Genomic DNA, 20,017 nt, shown 5'->3' with positions numbered 1-20,017 from the left:
CTTCCTCCAGTTTTTCTCTGTTCAATCTTACCTCCCAATTGACGTGTCCCTAATCCCTACTGTACCTAATAACCTTGCTCTTATTCACATTTACTCTCAACTTTCTTCTTTCACACACTTTACCAAACTCAGTCACCAGCTTCTGCAGTTTCTCACATGAATCAGCCACCAGCGCTGTATCATCAGCGAACAACAACTGACTCACTTCCCAAGCTCTCTCATTCACAACAGACTGCATACTTGCCCCTCTTTCCAAAACTCTTGCTTTCACCTCCCTAAAAACCCTATCAATAACCAAATTAAACAACCATGGGGATATCACAAACCCCTGCCGCAAACCAACATTCAATGAGACCCAATCACTTTCCTATCGTCCTAAACGCACACATGCTTTACATCCTCGATAAAAACTTTTCACTGCTTCTAAAAACTTGCCACCCATACCATATATTCTTAATACCTTCCACAGAGCATTTCTATCAACTCTATCATATGCTTTCTCCAGATCCATAAGTGCTACATATAAATCCATTTGCTTTTCTAAGTATTTCTCACATACATTCTTCAAAGCAAACACCTGATCCACACATCTTCTACCACTTCTGAAACCACATTGCTCTTCCACAATCTGATGCTCTGTACATGCCTTCACCCTCTCAATCAATACCCTCCCATATAATTTCCCAGGAATACTCAACAAACTTATACCTCTGTAATTTGAGCACTCACTTTTATCCCCTTTGCCTTTGTGCAATGGCACTATGCAAGCATTTCGCCAATCCTCAAGCACCTCACTATGAGTCATACATACAATAAATAACCTTACCAACCAGTCAACAAAACAGTCACCCCTGTTTTAATAAATTCCACTGCAATACCATCAAAAACCCGCTGCCTTGCCGGCTTTCATCTTCCGCAAAGCTTGTACTACCTTTTCTCTGTTTACCAAATCATTCTCCCTAACCTTGCACACTTTACATACCTCCTCGACCAAAGCACCCTATATATGTCACTCTATCATCAAACACATTCAACAAACCTTCAACATACTTATTCCATCCCTTTCTCACATCACCACTATTTGTTATTACCTCCCCATTAGCCCCCTTCACTGTAGTTCCCATTTGTTCCCTTGTCTTACGCACTTTATTTACCTCCTTCCAAAGCATCTTTTTATTCTTCCTAAAATTTAATGATATTCTCTCACCTTAACGCTCATTTTCCTCTTTTTCACCTCTTGCACCTTTCTGTTGACCTCCTGCCTCTTTCTTTCATACATATCCCAGTCATTTGAATTATTTCCCTGCAAAAATCGTCCAAATGCCTCTCACTTTTTTTTCACTAATAATCTTACTTCTTCATCCCTACAATTTCTAATCTGCCCACATCCAAGGCTTCTCATGCCACAAACATCTTTTGCGCAAGTCATCACTGATTCCCCAAATACATTCCATTCCTCCCCCACTACCCTTACGTCCTTTGTTCTCACCTTTTTCTATTGTGTACTTATATTGTAATATAAGTGTACTTATATTACAATATAATATAATATAAGTGTACTTATATTATAATATTGTGTACTTCATCGCACAAGTCCTCTTCCTAAGCCCACTTACTCTCACCACTCTCTTCACTCCAACATTCTCTCTTCTTTTCTGGAAACCTCTACAAATATTTACCTTCGCCTCCACAAGATAATCAGCACATTAACATCCAAAAGTCTATCTTTCGCGCGCCTATCAATTAACACGTAAGCCAATAACGTTCTCATGCCATCTCTCCTAATTACATACGTATACTTATGTATATCTCGCTTTTTAAACCAGATATTCCCAATCACCAGTCCTTTTTCAGTACATAAATCTACAAGCTTTTCAACATATCCATTTACAACATTGAACACCCCATGTAAACAAATTATTCCCTCAACTGCCACATCACTCACCTTTGCATTCAAATCACCTATCACTTTAGCCCGGTCTCGTGCATCAAAACTACTAACACACTCACTCAGCTGCTCCCAAAACACTTGCCTCTCATGATCTTTCTTCTCATGACCAGGTGCATATGCATCAATAATCACCCATATCAATCCAGAGTTTACTTTCTTACACTCTATCACATAATCCCACCACTCCTGTTTCAGGAGTAGTGCTGCTCCTTCCCTTGCTCTTGTCCTCTCACTAACCCCTGACTTTACTCCCAAGACATTCCCAAACAAATCTTCCCCTTTACCCTTGAGCTTCGTTTCATATACACGTTTATATAAACACACACACACAAACACATATATATATATATATATTTATATATATATATATATATATATATATATATATATATATATATATATATATATATATATATATATATATATATATATATATATATATATATATATATATATATATATATATATATATATATATATATATATATATATATATATATATATATATATATATATATATATATATATATATATATATATATATATATATATATATATATATATATATATATATATATATATATATATATATATATATATATATATATATATATATATATATATATATATATATATATATATATATATATATATATATATATATATATATATATATATATATATATATATATATATATATATATATATATATATGAAGGCATGTACAGAGCATCAGATTGGGGAAGAGCAGTGTGGTTTCAGAAGTGGTAGAGGATGTGTGGATCAGGTGTTTGCTTTGAAGAATGTATGTGAGAAATACTTAGAAAAGCAAATGGATTTGTATGTAGCATTTATGGATCTGGAGTAGGCATATGATAGAGTTGATAGAGATGCTCTGTGGAAGGTATTAAGAATATATGGTGTGGGAGGCAAGTTGTTAGAAGCAGTGAAAAGTTTTTATCGAGGATGTAAGGCATGTGTACGTGGAGGAAGAGAGGAAAGTGATTGGTTCTCAGTAAATGTAGGTTTGCGGCAGGGGTGTGTGATGTCTCCATGGTTGTTTAATTTGTTTATGGATGGGGTTGTTAGGGAGGTGAATGAAAGAGCTTTGGAAAGAGCGGCAAGTATGAAGTCTGTTGGGGATGAGAGAGCTTGGGAAGTGAGTCAGTTGTTGTTCGCTGATGATACAGCGCTGGTGGCTGATTCATGTGAGAAACTGCAGAAGCTGGTGACCGAGTTTGGTAAAGTGTGTGAAAGAAGAAAGTTAAGAGTAAGTGTGAATAAGAGCAAGGTTATTAGGTACAGTAGGGTTGAGGGTCAAGTCAATTGGGAGGTGAGTTCGAATGGAGAAAAACTGGAGGAAGTGATGTGTTTTAGATATCTGGGAGTGGATCTGGCAGCGGATGGAACCATGGAAGCGGAAGTGGATCATAGGGTGGGGGAGGGGGCGAAAATTCTGGGAGCCTTGAAGAATGTGTGGAAGTCGAGAACATTATCTCGGAAAGCAAAAATGGGTATGTTTGAAGGAATAGTGGTTCCAACAATGTTGTATGGTTGCGAGGCGTAGGCTATGGATAGAGTGGTGCGCAGGAGGATGGATGTGCTGGAAATGAGATGTTTAAGGACAATGTGTGGTGTGAGGTGGTTTGATCGAGTAAGTAACGTAAGGGTAAGAGAGATGTGTGGAAATAAAAAGAGCGTGGTTGAGAGAGCAGAAGAGGGTGTTTTGAGATGGTTTGGGCACATGGAGAGAATGAGTGAGGAAAGATTGACCAAAAGGATATATGTATCGGAGGTGGAGGGAACGAGGAGAAGAGGGAGACCAAATTGGAGGTGGAAAGATGGAGTGAAGAAGATTTTGTATGATCGGGGCCTGAACATGCAGGAGGGTGAAAGGAGAGCAAGGAATAGAGTGAATTGGAGCGATGTGGTATACCGGGGTTGACGTGCTGTCAGTGGATTGAATCAGGGCATGTGAAGCGTCTGGGGTAAACCATGGAAAGCTGTGCAGGTATGTATATTTGCGTGTGTGGACGTATGTATATACATGTGTATGGGGGTGGGTTGGGCCATTTCTTTCGTCTGTTTTCTTGCGCTACCTCGCAAACGCGGGAGACAGCGACAAAGCAAAAAAAAAAAAAAATATATATATATATATATATATATATATATATATATATATATATTTATTTATCTATTTATTTTGCTTTGTCGCTGTCTCCCGCGTTTGCGAGGTAGCGCAAGGAAACAGACGAAAGAAATGGCCCAACCCACCCCCATACACAATGTATATACATACACGTCCACACACGCAAATATACATACCTATACATCTCAATGTACACATATATACACACACACAAACACACACATATATACCCATGCACACAATTCACACTGCCTGCCTTTATTCATTCCCATCGCCATCTCGCCACACATGGAATACCATCCCCCTCCCCCCTCATGTGTGCGAGGTAGCACTAGGAAAAGACAACAAAGGCCCCATTCGTTCACATTCAGTCTCTAGCTGTCATGCAATAATGCCCGTAACCACAGCTCCCTTTCCACATCCAGGCACCACACAACTTTCCATGGTTTACCCCAGACGCTTCACATGCCCTGATTCAATCCACTTACAGCACGTCAACCCCGGTATACCACATCGATCCAATTCATTCTATTCTTGCCCTCCTTTCACCCTCCTGCATGTTCAGGCCCCGATCACACAACATCTTTTTCACTCCATCTTTCCACCGCTAATTTGGTCTCCCACTTCTCTCGTTCCCTCCACCTCCGACACATATATCCTCTTGGTCAATCTTTCCCCATTCATTCTCTCCATGTGCCCAAACCATTTCAAAAACCCTCTTCTGCTCTCTCAACCACGCTCTTTTTATTTCCACACATCTCTCTTACCCTTACATTACTTACTCGATCAAACCACCTCACTCCACACATTGTCCTCAAGCATCTCATTTCCAGCACATCCACCCTCCTGCGCACAACTCTATCCATAGCCCATGCCTCGCAACCATACAACATTGTTGTATATATATATATATATATATATATATATATATATACATATATTATTTTTTTATTATACTTTGTCGCTGTCTCCCGCGTTTGCGAGGTAGCGCAAGGAAACAGACGAAAGAAATGGCCCAACCCACCCCCATACACATGCATATACATACGTCCACACACGCAAATATACATACCTATACAGCTTTCCATGGTTTACCCCAGACGCTTCACATGCCTTGATTCAATCCACTGACAGCACGTCAACCCCGGTATACAACATCGCTCCAATTCACTCTATTCCTTGCCCTCCTTTCACCCTCCTGCATGTTCAGGCCCCGATCACACAAAATCTTTTTCACTCCATCTTTCCACCTCCAATTTGGTCTCCCTCTTCTCCTCGTTCCCTCTACCTCCGACACATATATGCTCTTGGTCAATCTTTCCTCACTCATTCTCACCATGTGCCCAAACCACTTCAAAACACCCTCTTCTGCTCTCTCAACCACGCTCTTTTTATTTCCACACATCTCTCTTACCCTTACGTTACTCACTCGATCAAACCACCTCACACCACATATTGTCCTCAAACATCTCATTTCCAGCACATCCATCCTCCTGCGCACAACTCTATTCATAGCCCACGCCTCGCAACCATACAACATTGTTGGAACCACTATTCCTTCAAACATACCCATTTTTGCTTTCCGAGATAATGTTCTCGACTTCCACACATTCTTCAAGGCCCCCAGAATTTTCGCCCCCTCTCCCACCCTATGATTCACTTCCGCTTCCATGGTTCCATCCGCTGCCAGATCCACTCCCAGATATCTAAAACACTTCACTTCCTCCAGTTTTTCTCCATTCAAACTCACCTCCCAATTGACTTGACCCTCAACCCTACTGTACCTAATAACCTTGCTCTTATTCACATTTACCCTTAACTTTCTTCTTCCACTCACTCTACCAAACTCAGTCACCAGCTTCTGCAGTTTCTCAAATGAATCAGCCACCAGCGCTGTATCATCAGCGAACAACAACTGACTCACTTCCCAAGCTCTCTCATCCCCAACAGACTTCATACTTGCCCCTCTTTCCAAAACTCTTGCATTTACCTCCCTAACAACCCCATCCAGAAACAAATCAAACAACCATGGAGACATCACACACCCCTGCCGCAAACCTACATTCACTGAGAACCAATCACTTTCCTCTCTTCCTACACGTACACATGCCTTACATCCTCGATAAAAACTTTTCACTGCTTCTAACAACTTTCCTCCCACACCATATATTCTTAATACCTCCCACAGAGCATCTCTATCAACTTTATCATATGCCTTCTCCAGATCCATAAATGCTACATACAAATCCATTTGCTTTTCTAAGTATTTCTCACATACATTCTTCAAAGCAAACACCTGATCCACGCATCCTCTACCACTTCTGAAACCACACTGCTCTTCCCCAATCTGATGCTCTGTACATGCCTTCACCCTCTCAGTCAATACCCTCCCATATAATTTGCCAGGAATACTCAACAAACTTATACCTCTATATATATATATATATATATATATATATATATATATATATATATATATATATATATATATATATATATATATATATATATATATATATATATATATATATATATATATATATATATATATATATATATATATATATATATATATATATATATATATATATATATATATATATATATATATATATATATATATATATATATATATATGTTTCTGAGTCCACGGGGAAAATGAAACACGATAAGTTCCCAAGTGTACTTTCGTGTAATAATCTCATCTTCATGCGAGACACATGAGACAAATATAAGAGTCAGTTGATATAGAACTAAGAGATGTAGCTAGGACACCATTTGGTAAGCATGCGATTCTCCAAGACAGACTGCGAGCTTATCATAAACTTATTATTTTGTAAATTTATCAGCAATAAAGTAATATAATCTGTATCCACCAATACTGATATTATGGTTATAATTCTTTGTGTATCTAACAATAGAAGATTCAATGATATTTCTCGTCGTAATAGAGTTAGAGTTAATAACTGAGATGGCATTCTTCCAGTGAATACAATGATCATAGTTTTTAACGTGACTAAAAATGGCGTTTGATTTTTGTCCCGTTCTTATATTGGCTTATGCATGTCTGGAAATGAGGTACCTGTCAAAAACAGAAATGTCAGCCGACATAGAGGCACTGCATCACCAAAGATACGTTTCATCACCACTGACACCGCACAACACATTACCACTAGAGTCGTGGCTACAAAAGAGAGAATTACCATCAAACAAGAAATCATCATAAGCGCTAATACTTTTTTTGATACACTCATGCACTACAAATATAGCTACATCAGGGACGTTCCGCTTCTAAGGCAACAACCGTGAACAGAATTCATGTTCTTTTCTCTCTGGTTGACCTAATCTGACCTTGCAGCCTGCAGCAGCCTTTGACCCTCTCCCGGACTGTAATGCCTGTATGTCTACCGCCAAGTTCCTGGGTGAAAGATGACTTTGTTAATGAAGTTATCACAGTCAGCGGCTGGGGCCGCACGGAAGAAGGTAAGGTTACGAGTGTGATGTTGACAACAGGGTGTTGTCAAGTAATGAAGGGTTATGCCCTTTATCAGGCGGACAAAGGTGAGTGTTCAGATTACAGAGGTATAAATCTGATGAGAGTACTTGGTAAATTGTATGGGAGAGTTGTGATCGAGAGGGTAATGGCATATATACAGCATCAGATTGCGGAGGAACAGAATGGTTTTAGGAGTGGTGGATGATGTGTGTATCAGATGTCTGGTTTAATGCAAGTGTATTAGGAAGAACAACAGAGGTACTTGTATTAGCATCTTTAGGTTTGGAGTCAGCATATGATAAGGGGTTGGACAGAGACATCTTGTGAAAGGTTTTACAAATATATAGTGTGCGAGGAGAGGTAATAGAAACAATGAGAATTTTGATCAAGAGTGTAAGGCGTGTGTACGAGCAGGTACAAAGGAGAGTGAATCTTTCCCGGTGAAGGATGGTTTGTGGAAGGGATGTGGGATGTTACCATGGCTGTTTCATATGGCTATGGATGGGATGGAGTGGGATGTTAATGCAAGAATCTCAGAGGTCAGGTGGTCTGGGGAAGTAAGTCAATTATTGATTGCTGATGACACATCGCTGGTAAGAGATTCGAATGAGAAATTGTAGACACTGGTATCGAGTTCTGGAGAGTGTGTGAAAGGAAGACTTTGAGAGTAAATGTGAATGAAAACAAAGCTTTTACGGGTAGTAGCGAAAGGGGAGAGTTTAGTTGAGGTGCAAGTGAAAATGGTGAACATATGGAGGACTCCACCTGCTTAATGTTACACCCCAAGTGAAAAGTCACCTTTATCGAGAATGTATCTTCTTCATTTAACGAAACAGTAGTCTCGTCTAAGAAACTATCTCTTCTGAGGATTCGATCCTCTCCCTGCTACTGAGTGCAGCGCAGCCTTGAAGCTGCAGGACCCGGTGGACCAGTGAGAAAGCGAATCTTTCAGTCATCTAATAATGATAACAATGATAATATTGATAGTAATGATAATATGTAATGATAAAAGAAATAGTAATAACATTACTATTGATAACAATAACGATATTAATGATAATACTAACTATTGAAATAATAATTATAGTAATAATAAAATAGATAGTAATAATAATAATAATGATAATAATAATAATAATAATAATAATAATAATAATAATAATAATAATAATAATAATAATAACAATAATAATAATAATAATGATAATGATAATTATAACAATTGTAATAATAATATTAATAATAATAATAATAATAATAATAATAATAATAATAATAATAATAATAATAAAAATAATAATAATAATAATAATATTAATGATAATAATAATAATTATAATATGTATGTATGTGTATGTGTATGTGTGTGTGTGTGTGTATGTGCGTATGTATGTGCGTGTATATATATATATATGTATATATATATTTATATATATATTATCCCTGGGGATAGGGGTGAAAGAATACTTCCCACGCATTCCTCGCGTGTCGTAGAAGGTGACTAGAGGGGACGGGAGCGGGGGGCCAGAAATCCTCCCTCCTTGTATTTTTTAACTTTCTAAAATGGGAAACAGAAGAAGGAGTTACGCGGGGAGTGCTCATCCTCCTCGAAGGCTCAGACTGGGGTATCTAAATGTGTGTGGATGTAACCAAGATGTGAAAAAAGGAGAGATAGGTAGTATGTTTGAGGAAAGGAACCTGGATGTTTTGGCTCTGAGTGAAACGAAGCTCAAGGGTAAAGGGGAAGAGTGGTTTGGGAATGTCTTGGGAGTAAAGTCAGGGGTTAGTGAGAGGACAAGAGCAAGGGAAGGAGTAGCAGTACTCCTGAAACAGGAGTTGTGGGAGTATGTGATAGAATGTAAGAAAGTAAATTCTCGATTAATATGGGTAAAACTGAAAGTTGATGGAGAGAGATGGGTGATTATTGATGCATATGCACCTGGGCATGAGAAGAAAGATCATGAGAGTCAAGTGTTTTGGGAGCAGCTGAATGAGTGTGTTAGTGGTTTTGATGCACGAGACCGGGTTATAGTGATGGGTGATTTGAATGCAAAGGCGAGTAATGTGGCAGTTGAGGGAATAATTGGTATACATGGGGTGTTCAGTGTTGTAAATGGAAATGGTGAAGAGCTTGTAGATTTATGTGATGAAAAAGGATTGGTGATTGGGAATACCAGGTTTAAAAAGCGAGATATACATAAGTATACGTATGTAAGTAGGAGAGATGGCCAGAGAGCGTTATTGGATTACGTGTTAATTGACAGGCGCGCGAAAGAGAGACTTTTGAATGTTAATGTGCTGAGAGGTGCAACTGGAGGGATGTCTGATCATTATCTTGTGGAGGCTAAGGTGAAGATTTGTATGGGTTTTCAGAAAAGAAGAGTGAATGTTGGGGTGAAGAGGGTGGTGAGAGTAAGTGAGCTTGGGAAGGAGACTTGTGTGAGAAAGTACCAGGAGAGACTGAGTACAGAATGGAAAGAGGTGAGAACAATGGAAGTAAGGGGAGTGGGGGAGGAATGGGATGTATTTAGGGAATCAGTGATGGACTGCGCAAAAGATGCTTGTGGCATGAGAAGAGTGGGAGGTGGGTTGATTAGAAAGGGTAGTGAGTGGTGGGATGAAGAAGTAAGATTATTAGTGAAAGAGAAGAGAGAGGCATTTGGACGATTTTTGCAGGGAAAAAATGCAATTGAGTGGGAGATGTATAAAAGAAAGAGACAGGAGGTCAAGAGAAAGGTGGAAGAGGTGAAAAAGAGGGCAAATGAGGGTTGGGGTGAGAGAGTATCATTAAATTCTAGGGAGAATAAAAAGATGTTCTGGAAGGAGGTAATTAAAGTGCGTAAGACAAGGGAGTAAATGGGAACTTCAGTGAAGGGTGCAAATGGGGAGGTGATAACAAGTAGTGGTGATGTGAGGAGATGGAGTGAGTATTTTGAAGGTTTGTTAAATGTGTTTGATGATAGAGTGGCAGATATAGGGTGTTTTGGTCGAGGTGGTGTGCAAAGTGAGAGGGTTAGGGAAAATGATTTGGTAAACAGAGAAGAGGTAGTAAAAGCTTTGCGGAAGATGAAAGCCGGCAAGGCAGCAGGTTTGGATGGTATTGCAGTGGAATTTATTAAAAAAGGGGGTGACTGTATTATTGACTGGTTGGTAAGGTTATTTAATGTATGTATGACTCATGGTGAGGTGCCTGAGGATTGGCGGAATGCGTGCATAGTGCCATTGTACAAAGGCAAAGGGGATAAGAGTGAGTGCTCAAATTACAGAGGTATAAGTTTGCTGAGTATTCCTGGTAAATTATATAGGAGGGTATTGATTGAGAGGGTGAAGGCATGTACAGAGCATCAGATTGGGGAAGAGCAGTGTGGTTTCAGAAGTGGTAGAGGATGTGTGGATCAGGTGTTTGCTTTGAAGAATGTATGTGAGAAATACTTAGAAAAGCAAATGGATTTGTATGTAGCATTTATGGATCTGGAGAAGGCATATGATAGAGTTGATAGAGATGCTCTGTGGAAGGTATTAAGAATATATGGTGTGGGAGGGAAGTTGTTAGAAGCAGTGAAAAGTTTTTATCGAGGATGTAAGGCATGTGTACGTGTAGGAAGAGAGGAAAGTGATTGGTTCTCAGTAAATGTAGTTTTGCGGCACGGGTGTGTGATGTCTCCATGGTTGTTTAATTTGTTTATGGATGGGGTTGTTAGGGAGGTGAATGCAAGAGTTTTGGAAAGAGCGGCAAGTGTGAAGTCTGTTGGGGATGAGAGAGCTTGGTAAGTGAGTCAGTTGTTGTTCGCTGATGATACAGCGCTGGTGGCTGATTCATGTGAGAAACTGCAGAAGCTGGTGACGGAGTTTGGTAAAGTGTGTGAAAGAAGAAAGTTAAGAGTAATTGTGAATAAGAGCAAGGTTATTAGGTACAGTAGGGTTGAGGGTCAAGTCAATTGGGAGGTAAGTTTGAATGGAGAAAAACTGGAGGAAGTAAAGTGTTTTAGATATCTGGGAGTGGATCTGGCAGCGGAAGGAACCATGGAAGCGGAAGTGGATCATAGGGTGGGGGAGGGCGCGAAAATCCTGGGAGCCTTGAAGAATGTGTGGAAGTCAAGAACATTATCTCGGAAAGCAAAAATGGGTATGTTTGAAGGAATAGTGGTTCCAACAATGTTGTATGGTTGCGAGGCGTGGGCTATGGATAGAGTTGTGCGCAGGAGGATGGATGTGCTGGAAATGAGATGCTTGAGGACAATGTGTGGTGTGAGTTGGTTTGATCGAGTAAGTAACGTAAGGGTAAGAGAGATGTGTGGAAATAAAAAGAGCGTGGTTGAGAGAGCAGAAGAGGGTGTTTTGAAATGGTTTGGGCACATGGAGAGAATGAGTGAGGAAAGATTGACCAAGAGGATATATGTGTCGGAGGTGGAGGGAACGAGGAGAAGAGGGAGACCAAATTGGAGGTGGAAAGATGGAGTGAAAAAGATTTTGTGTGATCGGGGCCTGAACATGCAGGAGGGTGTAAGGAGGGCAAGGAATAGAGTGAATTGGAGCGATGTGGTATACAGGGGTTGACGTGCTGTCAGTGGAGTGAATCAAGGCATGTGAGGCGTCTGGGGTGGACCATGGAAAGCTGTGTAGGTATGTATACACGTGTGTGGACATGTGTATGTACATGTGTATGGGGGGGGGGTTGGGCCATTTCTTTCGTCTGTTTCCTTGCGCTACCTCGCAAACGCGGGAGACAGCGACAAAGTATAAAAAAAAAAAAAAAAAAAAAAAAAAAAAAAAAATAATAATAATGATAATAATAGTGATAATAATAATGATAATAATAATAATAATAATAATAATAATAATAATAATAATAATAATAATAATAACAATGATAATAATGATAATGATAATAATAATGATAATAATAATAATGATAATAATAATGATAATAATAATTATAATAATAATGATAATAATAATGATAATAATCATAACAGTAATGATAATGATAATGATAATAATAATGACAATACTAATAATAATACTACTGCTACTACTACTACTAATAATAATAATGATAATAATAGTGATAATAATAATGATAATGATAATAATAATAATGATAATAATAATAACAATAATGATAATGATAATGATAATAATAATGATAATAATAATAATAATGATGATAGTTATATTAATGATAATGATAATGATAATAATAATAATAATAATAATAATAATAATAATAATAATAATAATAATAATAATAATAATAATAATGATAATAATAATAATAATAATAATAATGATAATAATAATACTAATGATAATAATAATAGTAATATTAATAATGATAATAATAATAATAACTAATATTGATAATGATAATAATAATAATGATAATAATGATAGTAATAATAATAATGATAATAATAATAATAACAATAATAATAATAATAATGATAATGTTAATAATAATGATATTAATGATAATGATAACAATGATAATGATGATCATGTTCATTGATTTATTTATATATCATACTTTTTCGCTGTCTCCCGCGTTAGCGAAGTAGCGCAAGGAAACAGACGAGAGAATAGTCCAACCCACCCACATACACATGTATATACATACACGTCCAGACACGCACATATACATACCTATACATGTCAACGTATACATATATATACACACACAAATATATACATATATACATATGTACATAATTCATACTGTCTGCCCTTATTCATTTCGTCGCCACCACACCGCACATGAAATGACAAACCCCATCCCCACGCATTTGCGAGAGGTAGCGCTAAGAAAAGACAACATAGGCCACATTCGTTCACACTCAGTCTCTAGCTGTCATTTATAATGCACTGAAACCACAGCTTCATTTCCACATCCAGGCCCCACAAAACTTTCCATGGTTTACCCCAAACGCTTCATATGCCCTGGTTCAGTCCATTACCCTTTCATTACTTACTCGATCAAACCACCTCACACAACATATTGTCGTCAAACATTCATTTCCAGCACATCCACACTCCTCCGCACAACTCTATCTATAACCCACGCCTCGCAACTATATAACATTGTTGGAGCCACTATTCCTTCAAACATACCCATTTTTGCTTTCCAAGATAAAGTTCTCGACTTCCACACATTTTCCAACGTTTCCAGAACTTTCGCCCACTCCCCCATCCTATGATTCATTTCCGCTTCCATACCTCCCAGTTGTCATGTCCCTCAACCCTACTGTACCCAATAACCTTACTCCTATTCACATTTACTCTGAGCTTTCTTGTTTCACACACTTTACCAAACACAGTCACCAGCTTCTGCAGTTTCTTACCTGAATCAGCCACCAGCGCTGTATCATCAGTGAACAACAACTGACTCACTTCCCAAGCTCTCTCATCCACAACAGACTGCATACTTGTCCACTTCCAAAACTATTGCACTGACGTCCCTAACAACTCCATCGATAAACAAATTAAACAACCATGGAGACATCACGCACCCCTACCGAAACCAACATTCACCGAAAACCAATCACTTTTCTCTCTTCCTACGCGTACACATACCTTACATCCTCGATAAAATCTTTTCACTGCTTCAACAACCTACCCCCCACACCATATATTCTTTTTACCTTTCACAGGGTATCTCTATCAAGTTTGTCTTATGCCTCCTCCAGATCCATAAATGCTAAATACAAATCTATTTGCTTTTCTAAGTATTTCTCACATACATTTTTCAAAGCAAACACCTGATCCACACATCCTCTACCACTTCTGAAACCACGCTGCTCTTCCCCAATCTGATGCTTTGTACATGCCTTCACCCTCCCAGTCACTACCCAACAAATTTATACCTCTGTAATTTGAGCACTCATGTTTTGGAAGGAGGTAAATAAATTGCGTAAGACAAGGGAACAAATGGGAACATCAGCGAAGGGGGCTAATGGGGAGGTGATAACAAGTAGTGGAGATGTGAGAAGGAGATGGAATGAGTATTTTGAAGGTTTGTTGAATGTGTTTGATGATAGAGTGGCATATATAGGATGTTTTGGTCGAGGTGGTGTGCAAAGTGAGAGGGTTAGGGGAGAATGATTTGGTAAACAGAGAAGAGATAATAAAAGCTTTGCGGAAGATGAAAGCCAGCAAGTCAGCGGGTTTGAATGGTATTGCAGTGGAATTTATTAAAAAAGGGGGTGACTGTATTGTTGACTGGTTGGTAAGGTTATTTAATGTATGTATGACTCATTGTGAGTTGCTTGAGGACTGGCGGAATGATAATCATAATGATAATAATAATGATGATGATAATAATGATGATATTAATGATAATAATAATAATGATAAAGATAATGATAATAACAATAATAATGATAATAATAAAGGTAATGATAGTAACAATGAAAATAAGAATAATGACAATAGTAGTAATATTATTTACATTGATAATAATAACTAACAATGATGATAATAATATTGATAATAATAATAATGATAATGATAATAAGAAAATAATAATGATATTGATAATAATAATTATACTACTAATAATAATAATGATCGTAATGTTAATAATAGTAATAATGATAATGACAAAAGTATAATAATAGTGATAGTAATACCTTGCACATATAATTTGCAGTCATTTGAATGTAGAACAGGTAAACATTTCTTCATCCCATAAAGTGAATTATCACTATGCGCATCAATGGCCGATATCAGTCGTCATGTTGTGTCCCTTTTATGTCCAGGTACGGCACCGAGAAACTTAAGAGACATTGAGACGAAGGGAGTTTCCTTAAGTACGTGCAGGTCAGTCTATGGCCAAGGACTCTCCGACACGGTCCTCTGCACCGACGGCACCAAGTTGAGGAAAGTTTGTTATGTAAGTCCTTTTCTTTTTTTCCAACATTAACAAATTCCTTAGTAGATCTACCGTAATCTCTATTGATCTTCGAACAGGAGTATCTTATGTGTTGACTTCCTAATGAATTTTATTTGTGTACTGACCTTCCATCTGACCAGCAGGGTAGTATTGTCCTCTTACCATATGTACTGACCTCCAGCTTGATGCACATTATGTATTGATTCCTGACCGAAGCACCTTCTAGTTGACCTCTCAAATGATCTCCGTTTGATGATGTATCACGTGACCTACACTGTGTGTTGACATCCCACGTCACTGTGCGTTGATGTCACAGTTTGTGTGACATGTGTTTGACCTATAATTTGTGAAGTGCTCCCCTAAGATAGTACGGTATGTATGGTGATCTTCTTGATAATGTGTTAGTGAGGAGACCAATCATATGATGCACTACGTGTGGCAACCTAACAAATGGTGCGCTGAGTCTGTGACCTCCTCTATGGTCCGGTAGTGATCTTCCAGGTGGTGTACTATTTCTAGGAATCTTCCATTTGGCTTACTATGCATGATGACCTACCAGAGGGGTCCACCGTGCTTCATGATCTCCAAGATGGTAAAATATGTTTGGTAACCTTCAATACGGTGCATTATGTGTGGTGACGTAACAGATGGTTACCTTCTAGTAGGCCTGTCTACCATATTTAGTGACCTTCCAGATGGTGCACTGTGTGGTGACCTTTCAGTGGGTTCGACTGAAACGGTAACCTCCCTGATGGCGCACTATATGTTGACCTTCCAATAGGTCCTCCTTGCATAGTGAAATCCCAGATGGTGCACTGTGTCGTGACTTTCCAGTAGGCCCATTTTGTGGTACTCTTCAAGATGGTGTTCTTTGTGCTGACCTATGAGATGTTGCACTGAACGGTAGCCTTCCAGTCGGCCGTCTTGAGTGGTGACCTCTCAGATGGTGCACTCTGTGGTGACCTTCCAGTAAGCTCGTCTTGTGCAGAAACCTCCCAGATGGTGCACTTTGTGCTAACCTTGCAGTAGGCCCGACTTGTGTGGTAATCTCCCAGATGGTGCAATGTGTGGTGACCTGCCAGTAGGCCCGCCTTAGTTTGTAACCTCCTAGATGGTGCCCTGTGTGGTAACCTTCCAGTTGGCTCGCCTTGTACAGTGACCTCTGAAAGACTTCATTATGTGTCTTGACCTGCCAATAAGCCGGTCTTGTTTAGTGAACTCACAGATGGTGCATTCTTTGGTGGCTATATGTAAAGTACTATCTGTGGTATCCTCATACTTGATGCATTGTTCGGCAACCTAACAGTTGGCGCAATATGTGGTGCACTATGTAGTGACCTGGGAGATGGTGCACTCTGCAGTGACTTTCCACGAAGGAAACTCTGTGGTGACCTTTCGGATGGCTCAATATGTGTAGTAACCTTCCAGATGATGCACCATGCGTAGTGACCTTTCACATAGTGCACCTTATATGGTGACCTCCTACTTGGTGAACTATGTGTGGTAATCTTTCAGATGGTGCACTGTGTGTAGACCTTCCATACGGTGCAATATGTAAAATGACATTCAATTAGGACTGCCTTGCGTACTGACCTTCCAGGTGGTGCACGGCGTGGTGACCCCCTAGTGAGCCTACGCTTCATGGTAACCTCCGAGATGGTGCAGTGTCTGGTGACCTTCCAGTAGGTCCGCTTTGTCTGGTAACCTCCCAAATGATGCATTGTGTAGTATCCTTGTCGATGACCCGCCATGTATGGTGACCTCCCAGATGGTGCATTGTATGGTGACCTTTCAGTAGACCCGCCTTGTGTAATGACATTCCAGATGGTGCATTATGTGTCGTAACCTTCCAAAAGGCCGATCCTGTTTACTGATCTCCCAGATGGTGAATTGTTTGGCACCCTTCCTCGTAGTGTACCATCTGTGGTGACCTCACAGTTCTCGCATTGTTTAGCAATGTAACATACGATTTTTCAATGTCTGTTTGTGTGGTGACTTCTCAGGTGGTACATTCTATAACCATTTAACAGATAGTGTACTATGTGTGGTGACCTTCCAGATGGTGCACTGTGTGGTGACCATCTAGTAGGCCAACCCCGTGAGGTAACCTCCCAGAAGGTGCACAGTGTGGTAACCTTCCAGTAAGGCCGCCTTGTTTGGTGGCCTCTTAGATGAATTGTTTGTTAACCTTTCTTGTGGTGTACGTACTTTGAGTTGGCCTCCCAAATGGTGCGCTGTGTGGTGACCTCCCTGAAGATGTACGGTGTGATGACTTCCCAGATGGTGCGCTGTGTGGTGACCTTCCTGATGATGTACGGTGTGATGACTTCCCAGATGGTGCGCTGTGTGGTGACCTTCCTGAAGATGTACCGTGTGGTAACCTTCCAGATGGTCCACTATGTGTATTGGCTTTCCAGTAGGTCTGCCTTCTATGGTGAAATACCAGGTGTTGCACTGTGTTGCGACTTTCCAATAGGCCCATCTTATGTGGTAATCTCCCAGATGATGCACTGTGTGGTGATCTCGCAGCTTTGCGTGGTAACCCCACAGTTGGTGCATTGTGTGGTGACCTTTTAGTAGACCTACTATCCGTGGTAACTTCGTAGCTGATCTACAGTATGTGTACTCCAACATATCTCATTATCATCTTTATTTTCTTTCCTTTCCAAACATCCACTTTTATGTTTACTACTGCCTCCTCTCTCCTCATCACAGGGTGACTCAGGCGGACCAGCCATGATAGAGAGGAATAGACGAATGTATCAGGTGGGTGTGGTCAGCTTCACCGGGTCCTGCTCCTCAACACGACCCGACGGACATTGTCGCGTCGCCCGCATGGTTGGCTGGATATGGTTTTTCCTTGGTTATTCCTTTTAAAAATAAGAGACACCTGATTTAGACAGTCAATACCATTCAACCAAATGATGATGGATTTTTTTTCATTTTCTATCTCACATTTTGAGTGAACTTTTCACCGTAAGACATTTTGAAATGTCGAATATGTATTCAAATTTGTCTTTTATGAACTTGTAAATGTCTTTCCTTCTACCGAACTAGTTTCACCATGTTTGTGGACACAATGTAAAGTGCAATGAAAGCGGCAAAGTTGTCACTGAGTTTTTGTCGATCCCATGATGGAGATGATAGGACCAGTGGCCAGCAGTAGCTACTAGCCTTCAGTATTGGCCAGCCAGTAGCCACCTCCCTGACTCTCCTGGCCAACAAGCAGCCATCGTCCAAAATATGCTACCCAGCCAAGAGCCAATCCTGGCCAGCCAAGAGCCATTTCATCGCCAAAATAATACAACCACCGTGAAAATATAGTAATCGTGATCATATTGCCACTATGAAACTGAAACTACCATTCAATATAGTCACCATGACAATAAATCCACGATGACAATATAGTCACTATTGCAGTATAGACACCATGACAAAGTAGTCACTGTAACAATATAGGCACCATAACAATAGTCACCATGAAAATATAGTCACTGACAGAATATAAGCATCAACAAAATACAGTCATCACAACAATACATCCATCATTACAATATAGTTACCTTAATAATTTACACACCTTGACAATGTAGTTACCATGACATTATAGAAAACATGAAAATATAACCATCATAATAATAAATCCATCACGATACTATGGTCTTAATTACAATAAAGGAAGCATGACAATATAGGCACTATGACAATATGTTTATGAGTTTCCTTGGGAAAGACATACAACAGAAGGCCTGATGGGTCCACGAATGGGTTGTCTCAATAAAAGAAAAAACTGGAGTTTAACTTAGCAAGAAAATGTATTTCCGCTCCATAGTTTTACAAGCTACTACACTCCCCTCTACTGCACATTAGCCTTATACTGTCCCCTTTACGGTTGTCGTTTATACAGTTCATTTCTGGCGTTTTTCTCAGATTATACCTGACTTTATGAAATATTCATCTAAACGACTTTTGAAGACATATATAGTCTTAACATTCACTACGTCTGACGGTAACTTATTCCAGTGCTCAACACACCCATATGAAAAGAAGTGTTATTCCAATGTCCATACTACATCTTTTAGCTTTGAGTTTTATTCTTTTTGTCCTTGTTACCGTATTTTCTTGTATTTCGAGATGTTCGAGATTTCTGTTATCGAACTAGTTTAGAATTTTCAACGCTTGAATTAAGTCGCCTTGAAGTCTACGTTTTTTTTAAGGAAAAGAGAACCAATCGTTTTAGCCTGTCCTCGTATGCTAGATTTCTAAAGGATGGAATCAATTTTGTCGTACGTCTTTGTACTTGCTTTAATCTTTCCACGTCTTTTTATAGTTTGGGGGCTAAAACTGGACTGCATATTCGAGGTGTCGTCTTGCTAGAGAATTTCAGTGTGAGAATTGTTTCTGGTGTCTTGTAATCTATGTTCCTGGTTGTGAAACCTAACATTTGGTTTCCTTTTTTACAGATTCTTGCTAATGACAACTCCAATGTCTTTTTCTTCATTTATCTTATCAGAGATATTCCGTATAATTTGT

At 39.2% G+C, this 20,017-nt stretch overlaps 1 protein-coding gene across 1 annotated transcript in view; it reads left to right on the top strand.

Moving 5' to 3' along the window:
* LOC139746990 (chymotrypsin-like elastase family member 2A) overlaps positions 1–18,593 on the top strand; it is a 59,436-nt gene extending 40,843 nt beyond the window's left edge. The window contains exons 6-8 of the mRNA XM_071658698.1: positions 7,459–7,583; positions 15,351–15,484; positions 18,200–18,593. Coding sequence (XP_071514799.1) covers positions 7,459–7,583; positions 15,351–15,484; positions 18,200–18,361 — 421 coding nt within the window. The 3' untranslated portion in view covers positions 18,362–18,593. The remainder of the gene's footprint in view (positions 1–7,458; positions 7,584–15,350; positions 15,485–18,199) is intronic.
* Positions 18,594–20,017: the final 1,424 nt, after the last annotated feature.

Source organism: Panulirus ornatus, chromosome 67 (assembly GCF_036320965.1).
Source record: "Panulirus ornatus isolate Po-2019 chromosome 67, ASM3632096v1, whole genome shotgun sequence".
Classification (NCBI taxonomy): domain Eukaryota; kingdom Metazoa; phylum Arthropoda; class Malacostraca; order Decapoda; family Palinuridae; genus Panulirus; species Panulirus ornatus.
This window is presented reverse-complemented; position numbering and strand designations above follow the sequence as displayed.